The sequence below is a fragment of the Capricornis sumatraensis genome, chromosome 9 (genome assembly GCF_032405125.1).
Source record: "Capricornis sumatraensis isolate serow.1 chromosome 9, serow.2, whole genome shotgun sequence".
Lineage (NCBI taxonomy): Eukaryota > Metazoa > Chordata > Mammalia > Artiodactyla > Bovidae > Capricornis > Capricornis sumatraensis.
In genome coordinates, this window is record NC_091077.1 from 27076729 (window position 1) to 27087023 (window position 10295).

The following is a 10295-nucleotide window of genomic DNA, read 5'->3' on the forward strand; positions in this document are numbered from 1 at the left end:
ATCTTTAAAATGATGATACAGCACATGTACTGACATGTAAAGAAGTTCACAAAGCAGCGTAGCATGAAAGAAGGTTACGCATCAATATTTATCACGAACCCATTTTTGTTAACTATATGGATATAAACAGGAAAACTTCCTAACTCTTACTTATGGAACTAAGGGTGATTTTTATTTTCTTCTTTGTGTTTATCTCTATTTTCCATAAAGTACATATAATTTTTGTGTAGCTATATATATTTATATATATATTTTTAATTCCCCAACAATAACTGCCAAAGCACAAACCGTTCTATCAGAAAGATATACTTGGGGGGGGGGGGGGTAGAGAGTTAAAAACTCCGATTTGGAAAACTTGGACCCCAGAAATAACTGGCAACTTCAGTTAAATGGGGTCCTGTCACACAATTGATACTTAGGGCTCATTCTCAGTGTGCAACAAATACATCTTCAGTGATGATGTAAAAGTCTAAAGATACCTAATTCAAAAATACCTGAGGTGACGTCATCTGGACAAATGAAAAGAACAAGCATATGGAGTGTATGGAGGGGAAAAAACACGGAGCACATTTTTATAAAGCTTCATCTTTCATTCTGTGTGTTCACTTCCTTGAATCTGGGTACACCAAGAGAATACCTAGTCCATCCTCCTAGTTTAAATAAACAACTCCAAAAGTTATCTTGCTTTACCAAACATCCTTTGAAAGCATGGGAAGGAAGCATCATGATGGTTTCATTACTTAGGACCTGTCACCTAGACTTTAATACCAATTCTAGGCAGCAATCCTTCCCATTCTTCCCTTGAAAATTAAAGTGATATTTACCATCAAGTTGTTTTTGTTTTTTTTTGTTTTTTCTTTTTTTTTACCATTAAGTTTTATACCTCTCCTATTAAGGCTAGGAGTTACTGGCAACTTGTTTCTACCAGGGCAAAATCAGGACATAAACAGAAGACCAAGTAATACATGAGATCAAGGTTTTTGGAGTTTTTTTTTTTTCAATTAACTTACTACATACAAAGAAAAGTCCCTAGAGCAGATTAGCATTTATTATTTTAGGTTTGAAAACTAGAAAATATGAATATTAGAACAACCTGCAGGATTGTTTAGTCTATGCACCTAAATTTTATTCTGTGACCAAAATATGTATAAAGTCAACAGAATAGATTTTATACAGTAAGTCCAATATACAGTAAGTCCCCACCACTCCCTTTTCCCCTGAGGAAAGAAAGAGAAAAATAAATAGCTTATGTGATTTACACTGCATTTCAGTATGCTTCCTAATTTCTTCAAATTGCCAATCCTGCTAAAAACCCACCCATTAATATAAGACAAGTAAATGAAATGCTAGAAAAAGGTCTGAGTTTCTTCATTCTTCCTGAGATTCAGAAAACAACTACTTACATCTTATCCCAATTATTCAGATGAGGAAATGAAGGTTCAAAGAACTGAAGTTACCTGTCCCAAATCACAAAAAGTAAGAAGTACTACTATCTCTCAGGCTAATGAGACACATGATTGACAAGTGTCCCAATTATACTTGTTATTAGCACATCAGCACCTCTACACAATTTTTAATGAAAACACACAAATCCAAATTTTCCAACAGAAGTTTCCTTACTAATGTACTGACAAAGCAAAAGTCAGAGGAAAGTCATTTTCCCAAAGGAATATACTATGTAGGCTTGATCCCCTCAAGCTGAAAACTATCCCACTCAAAATTTGCTTGGGGATGGAAGTAGGAAGCCTACATATCCTCAGATGCATATGCAGCATGAAAAAATACAACCAACATTAAACTTCATTCTGTTTGGAGAAAAGACATTCTTTTCACAAAATTATATTTAAAAAGCATCAACTTTTGAAAAGATATGAAATTCCACTTTAACAAAACATTTGTCCAGTACCTCAAAGATTAATATGAAAAAACACTGGCTTTGAAGCCTAATATCTATAATATATTAAACTAAGTTTCCTGGTACATCCTTTTAAAAATTTTTTTTAATGAAGAAATGTAAGTTGACTTGCTCAGCATCTCAAACAATCCTACAGCAGCATCCATTGTATTAGTTACATTCCAGTGAAAAAGCTGAGCACAGAAGAATTGATGCTTTTGAACTGTGGTGTTGGAGAAGACTCTTGAGAGTCCCTTGTACTATAAGGAGATCCAACCAGTCCATCCTAAAGGAGATGAGCCCTGGGTGTTTATTGGAAGGACTGATGTTGAAGCTGAAACTCCAATATTTTGGCCACCTGATGTGAAGAGCTGACTCATTTGAAAAGACCCTGATGTTGGGAAAGACTGAAGGCAGGAGAAGGGGACGACAGAGGATGAGATGGTTAGATGGCATCACCAACTCAAGGGACATGAGTTTGGGTAAACTCCGGGAGTTGGTGATGGACAGGCAGGCCTGGCATGCTGCAGTTCACAGGGTGGCAAAGACTCGGATATGACTGAGTGACTGAACTGAACTGAGCTCCCATTTCCACTTTCCTAATTATTCATAATTCTCAAAAAAGAGAAAATCACTATAGAGTTAATTTTGCATCAAGTTTGAATATCTACTACGAATCAATCAAATCTGTGTTTGATGAATAGAGTACAACTTCTAAAACCTGATAAGCCAAGTGAAGTTACTAAGCAGTCAATTAAAAAACATAAATCATTCCTTTCCTATACATAAGTCCAGAGCTCTAAAGCTTATGTTTTCATTAATTCATTTGGTGACAAAATTTGACCTGAATGGATATGAAGCTATTTTTAGACATTTTTCTCCACTTACTGTGACTATTAATATCTTTCCTTGCAGAAATATCTATTTCACAGAGTGCTACCCCAGACGCCACTGGGGGTGTCATATATAATACATGCATATTACCTTCTTACATTTGGAATTGCTTTTAATTCCAAACACATGTGGCCATGTGGGTTTTACATGAAAGACTGTGGACTTAAACCACTGAAGGAAAAAAAGTATGTATCCATGTAATTAGTTACTAAACAATCATTCAACATTATCTCTTATATTTAGTTTTTCTGCATAATTAGCTAATACTGAAATTCTCAATTAAATCCATTTTTATTTTTTGTTTAAAGTGTTGACTGATGGTATGCATCATCATTTTTTGCAAGTGATCCCCAAAAACCTTCCAATGAAACATACTAAATAATTATGCTTTAAGTTCAGTTCAGTAGCTCAGTCGTGTCTGACTCTTTGCAATCCCATGGACTGCAGCACGCCAGGCTTCCCTGTCCATCACCAACTCCCGGAGCCTACTCAAACTCATGTCCATCGTGTCAGTGATACCATCCAACCACCTCATCCTCTTGTCGTTCCCTTCTCCTCCCTCCTTCAATCTTTCCCAGCATCAGGGTCTTCTCCAATGAATCAGTTCGTCACATCAGGTGGCCAAAGTATTGGAGTTTCAGCTTAAGCATCACTCCTTCCAATGAATATTCAGGACTGACTTCCTTTAATATTGACTGGTTGGATCTCCTTGCAGTCCAAGGGATTCTTGGAGTGAATCAAAGTAGCTCTATCTTAGATCTGAGATCACCTGCACAGAAACTGTTGTCAAATTCTAACAAGCGTCTCCAAGAATTCTTCTGCCTTTGGACTTCCTTGGCAGTCCAGTGGTCAAGACTCCGTGTTTCCACTGCCGGGCACAGGGGTTCATCCCTAGTTAGGGACCCACACATGAAGAGGTGAAGCTAAAACAAAGAACGCTAAAAACCAAAAAGGAACAAAGTAATTTTTGAATCTATGATTCTCTTAAGACGTGTTTCCCTAACCTAAATACACCCAAATGATAAGATTAATAATTACAAAGACTTTGACTCCAAATAAGTTAGAGAAAAGTATTCATAAATAAAAGAGCTCAATGGACCCAGATAATAAAACATTACTTCTTTGTCATCCTACAAATGTTATAACATTGCTCAAAATTAAATGATTTCCAAGACTTCCATGCATTGATCTCCCCACTATATTCTTGATAAAAAAAGCAGTTAACAACAAGTAAACCCACAGGATCAAAGTGAACAGAAAGGGCTAATTAGCAAACATTTCAACAAATTTCTAGTAGATGAAATGGAGATAAATGTACCTATCACAGATCATGCACACAAAGGCTACAAGAGAAAGTGAAGCAGAGTTAAAATGATGGATTAACCCATGAAACAGCTTTACACCTCAGCCTCTAGGGCACCCCTTAACATAAAGGCAGGCTTTCCAACAAGTGGGCCAAGAGTACATTCCACTCTTATATAAAGAAGTCCTAATTTGCTATTCCACTCAGAAAAGTAGGAAGGAGCTACCAAAACAATCCAACATTCATTTTCAAGCATTACCTAGTCCTTCACTTGAAAATGTAGATTACCAAGGATCAGCAATTGACAAAAATTAGTAAGGAAAAAAAAAAAAACAAAACCAACCCAAACAAAAGAACAAGTAACCAGGGAAGAAAAAGAGATAATCCAATGAGCAGAAGAGAATTTTAAAAAGAAAACTAAATATTACCCTCAGACAGATTAAAGAAAATAATGCATCCTTAAACAGACACAAGTTGAATAAAGAGAAATATCTATATAAAGATTTCTTGGAATTAAAACTATGACTCTGCTTTTAAAATGTCACTACCGAGCTAGAGAAAAGCAAGGTGATCTCCCAGAACAAAAAACGATTATGAGAAAACAAGATACCCAAGAGTTCAACATTCTAACAAGAGAGAACTAAGAAAATAGAACTCAAAAAACATATGGAAGAAAGGTCCCAGAGCTAAATAAAGATCAAGCCTTGAAACAGAAAAGATGCATAACAACTACAATGCGTAAGAGGATATCTATATCTAAGTCCCATCACCATGCAATCCCAGAAAACCAGGAAAGAAAAAAGAAAATCCCAAAGCTGTCAGAGAGGAAAAGAAAATCAAAAGCAATTACCAAAAAAATACGTATATATATTACTGTGACTGGCATTAGATAGACAGTTTCAAAATTCTCCAAGCCAGGCTTCAGCAATACGTGAACCATGAACTTCCAGATGTTCAAGCTGGTTTTAGAAAAGGCAGAGGAAAGAGAGATCAAATTGCCAACATCCGCTGGATCATCGAAAAAGCAAGAGAGTTCCAGAAAAACATCTATTTCTGCTTTATTGACTATGCCAAAGCCTTTGACTGTGTGGATCACAATAAACTGTGGAAAATTCTTCAAGGGATGGGAATACCAGACCACCTGACCTGCCTCTTGAGAAACCTGTATGCAGGTCAGGAAGCAACAGTTAGAACTGGATATGGAACAACAGACTGGTTCCAAATAGGAAAAGGAGTACGTCAAGGCTGTATACTGTCACTCTGCTTATTTAACTTCTATGCAGAGCATATCATGAGAAACGCTGGGCTGGAAGAAGCACAGCTGGAATCAAGATTGCCGGGAGAAATATCAATAACCTCAGATATGCAGATGACACCACCCTTATGGCAGAAAGTGAAGAGGAACTAAAAGGCCTCTTGATGAAAGTGAAAGAGGAGAGTGAAAAAGTTGGCTTAAAGCTCAACTGTTAGAAAACGAAGATCATGGCATCTGGTCCCATCACTTCATGGGAAATAGATGGGGAAACAGTGTCAGACTTTATTTTTGGAGGCTCCAAAATCACTGCAGATGGTGACTGGAGCCATGAAATTAAAAGACGCTTACTCCTTGGAAGAAAAGTTATGACCAACCTAGATAGCATATTCAAAAGCAGAGACATTACTTTGCCAACAAAGGTCCATCTAGTCAAGGCTACGGTTTTTCCAGTGGTCATGTATGGATGTGAGAGTTGGACTGTGAAGAAAGCTGAGCACAGAAGAATTGATGCTTTTGAACTGTGGTGTTGGAGAAGTCTCTTGAGAGTCCCTTGGACTGCAAGGAGATCCAACCAGTCCATCCTAAAGGAGATCAGCCCTGGCTGTTCTTTGGAAGGAGTGATGCTGAAGTTGAAACTCCAATACTTTGGCCACCTCATGTGAAGAGTTGACTCATTGGAAAAGACTCTGATGCTGGGAGGGATTGGGGACAGGAGGTGAAGGGGACGACAGAGGATGAGATGGCTGGATGGCATCACCGACTCGATGGACATGAATTTGAGTGAACTCCGGGAGTTGGTGATGGACAGGGAGGCCTGGCGTGCTGCGATTCATGGGGTCGCAAAGAGTCGGACACAACTGAGCGACTGAACTGAACTGAACTGAACAACAACTGGGTGCTAGAAGTCAACGGGTCAATATGATACCTTCCAAGCTGTGAGGAAAAATTCCAAAAGTGGAATTTTATATACCTAGCCCAACAATCAATCAAGCATGAGACAAAAATTAGTTATTTTCAGACATACAAGACTTGTAAAGTTTAACTCCTGCCATCTTTTCTGAATAAGTAACTTAAAGCTTCTCCCAACAAAATGAAGAAAGGAACCAAGGAATCAAAAATATGTGACGCAGGAGGAAACTAGATCTAAATCAGGTATATTAGTCTGTTAGTTGCACACCATGTCTTAGGAGCAGGGAACTTAGGGAAGCAAGTGGCTTCGCATAATAGATATTATAAATTGATATCTTCAAAACATCTGAAGATATGCTAAAGGAAAATTTTTCTTTAATCAGCAAGAAAGATGGAAGGCTATTTAAGAACAAAAGAAAGTTAAGACTGAAATATCAATGTAAAATGTGGCATGTTTTGAGGAGTTGATACTTACTAAAAAAGAAAATATATCTCTGACTCTGACAACAGAAATATATGTATAGGCTCTACGTATATAAAAATACAATAGATATATATCTATCAAGCAATTTTTCTACCAAATCCCAGCAGACATCTAAAATATTGTTTTCTGTTGTCAAGCCCTCAGACAGGCCTTCCTTAACTACACCATCCCTCACCCTACTTTATTTGTACTCCCCTAGTATCTGTTACCCTAGCATCCTATCACATACACTGATTTCATTGATTCTACTAATAATACACATATTCTTCACTTTCTCATCTTGCTGAAACCAGCATGCATTTTACAATCCATGCAGAGCATTCTACCACTAGTCAGCCAGGTGGCAGTCTTGTTACTATGTAAAAAAACCTTCCAAGTGGATGTCTTCTGGAAAGATAATAAAAGCACCAAAAATGTTTCAGATTATATGAAACACAGTTCTTACTTGCTGAGTATCTCCCCTATATTAACATAAGGGCAGTAACTTTTTTTTTTTTTTATCCCTGTATCCTCCACATAAAACAGTGACTGGCACATAACAGATACTTGATCTGTGTCACAGTTAACATCCCTGAAACCAGGATGGGTCCAACAGGATATATCCTACATATTTGGCCCTGAAATTTCTTTTTTCTTAGTGGTACATATGATACTGGTGAATCACATAAGTAATAGCATCCAAGATAAGAAATTCAGCAACAACAAATTTGGAGGAAGAGGGGGACAGCGGTGAGAGTACTGACCCATTTCAAAAGGCGACTCCAAAGCTTGAAACATCCAGGAAACAGAAATACAATTTTTTTTTTTTTCTTTGCCGAGAGGCAAGCAGGGATATTAGCTATCAGACCATCTCCCACCAAGGATGGAACCCATGTGTGCCCCCTGCATTCTGCCATATTCGTTCAGCAGGATCTTAACCACTGGACTGCCCAGGAAGTCCTAGGTAATTATTTTATTTGGTGGAACTAAATACTCAAAGAAATAAAAACAAAAAGAGCTAAATGTGATTTGTCTCCTGGAAAGAGTCAGGAGACATCATTTATCACTATGAGGCAGTCTATATAGTGTTTTAGTTTTACCAAGTGTACATACTCTTTCTGAACCGTTTTTCAAATATCTAACATCAGGGAAGTTGAAATTCACATATACAAAACCACAGGGACCCAGACAGGGATATTTACATGGATGGAGACAGAAATACTCAGGAGAACACAAAGTAAAAGTCAGAACCAGGTATCTCCAGAAATTTCAGTTGGCAAGAGGGGACGGAGACCCCCGGAATTCTGGTGACAAACAGCAATACTCTAAAGCATGACGTCAACACCAACTGCCTACTGGTGACAATTATGCCATTATTTTTTGCCTCACAAAGGCAAGGTAGGATCGGCAAAGTTCATCTCTGTGCCCTGGACTGATAATTCACACTCTCTTACGAATTAATTACAAGCTTTCCTTCGTTCGATCCCTGGATTGAGAAGATCCCCTGGAGAAGGAAACAGCAACCCACTCCAGTATTCTTGCCCCTGGGAAATCCCATGGACAGAGGAGCCTGACGGGCTACAGTCCACCGGCTCGCAGAAGAGTCCGACACGAGTCAGCGACTGAACAACTACAAACTCCCTCAGCACAACTCTCCACATTTATACAACCCCCCTTTCACCAGCTCTGGCCTGTCAACACGACAGTTGGGGGCACTGTCCTAGGTCTATCTTACATTCGAAAAATCAAGTGACTATTTCTTGGCGATGCAAAAGTTAGGCGAGAGGACTGTTGCCGGGGGAGGGGGGCTGGGGGTAGGTGGTCCGGCGATCGGAGAGCAGTGGCCATACAGGCAAAAACCCAGCTTGCGAAGTCCTCTGCAAAGCATCCAAGGAACCGCTTCTATCTCCACAGAAAGGACACCTTTCCCCAAAGCGAAGCAGCTTGAAAAACCCAACTTGCCAGGAGGAGACAGTGGCGCGCGGTTCAGACTCCTCCCCTCCCTCCGTGCGCAAGGCAGGCGCAGAACGAGCGCAAAATGTCACAGGGCCAAGACTAAGCGCGCCAAAGCGGGTCCCACCCCCGGGAGACCGGGACGCCAGAGGCAGGTCCCTCCCCTTCCTCTCTCTCGGCCCGCGCAGAGCTCATTCATTCTCCAGGCGGGCAGCGGGATCTTCCCAGACAGCCATTCTTGCACCGCAAACCCAGCAGACGCTTTGTCTCTGGCCTGGCCGGAAACCGGGGCGCGCATTCAAGCGCGCGCCCTGACGCCACCTCCCCGCACCTGGCGCCCGCCGAGTCCCGGGGCGGAAAAGCCTTCTGGATCTTACGGTCCGAAGCCCCAAGCCGGGCGCTCGTCGTTGGGCCCACGCACGCACTTCGCCGGGTCCTACTAGGTATCCAAGATCGGGAAATGTGCATCCCCGTCCCACTATCACTATTGCTTGAGGGCTCTGAGCGACCCCTGCCCAGAATGAAAAACACTAGATTCTTTCTTCTTGGAGACCGAGACCCTGCCCGTTCTGAAGGGCGTGGGCACTCCGGCCCTCGCCTCCCGCCCGAACAGCACCCCCCGGTCCGTGTGTGAGGTACAGCGGCCGCCAGGCGAGCACTCACTTGAGGAGCAGCTGGTCGTGCTCGGCCTTGAACTTGCCCAGCTCGATCTGCAGCTTCGCGCGCTCGCGGGCCGTGTCGTCGAGGGCGCGTCGAGCGTCAGCCAGCTCGGTCTCGTAGAGCGCCTTGAGGCCGGTGAGCTCGCGGCCGCGCACCTCCTCACGCTCCGTCACCTGCAGTTGCAGCGCGCTGTTCTCCGTTTCCAGGCTGCGCACCTTGTCGATGTACACGGCCAGCCGATCGTTGAGCTCGCGCAGCTCCTCCTTCTCTTGGAGCCGCGACAGCCGCGTGGGGCTCAACGGCGTGGCGGGGCCGCCGGCGCGACTGCCGCTCCGCGGCGGCACGGGGGTCGCTGTCGCCATGGCGATCGGCGGGGAGAACGGAGCGCGGAGGCCGCGGGCAGCGTCGGGACACGGAGGGGGCTGCAGGCGAAGCGGGAAGGAAGGCACGAACCGGCGACCCGCGCTGGCGGAGAGGCCGCCGTGGGGAGGAAAGACGGAGGACCCGGGGCTGGCGGGAAACGGGTTACAGCACAAAGGGCAAAGGGGGAGGACCGCGAATCAATCAAACGTAAAAGGCCCTTTGTAAAAAAACAGGCACAGACACACACGCGCGCACACACACACACACGCTCGGGAAATACGGGGCGATGGTGCCCGAAAGGGCCGAGCAGAGTCCGCGCGCCGCCGCCACCGCCGAGTCTCCCGCCCGCAGCACTTTGTTTCCTCTCAGGCGGCGCAGAGCCGCGGGCGGGGGGAGGAGGGCGGAGGGGCGGGCTGGCTGCGAGCCGCGGGGGGCGGAGGTGGCGCGGGCGGCGGCGCCGCGCTCCCTCCCCAAGATGGCCGGCGCGCTCCGGCATCGCCACGTGACCGTCGCTGGCCAATGAGGAGCCCGCAGCTCGGGGGCCGGGCCTGTAAATTCAAAATCGGGCCCTCAGGCAACCGTCGGCTCGCGCGCGCCTGGC

At 43.3% G+C, this 10295-nt stretch overlaps 1 protein-coding gene across 1 annotated transcript in view; it reads right to left on the reverse strand.

The window, feature by feature from the left end:
- The window catches only part of LMNB1 (lamin B1), a 52596-nt gene extending 42592 nt beyond the window's left edge, over positions 1-10004 (reverse strand). Inside the window, exon 1 of the mRNA XM_068979689.1 lies at positions 9335-10004. Coding sequence (XP_068835790.1) covers positions 9335-9693 — 359 coding nt within the window. The 5' untranslated portion in view covers positions 9694-10004. The remainder of the gene's footprint in view (positions 1-9334) is intronic.
- Between the last annotated feature and the right edge of the window lie 291 nt (positions 10005-10295).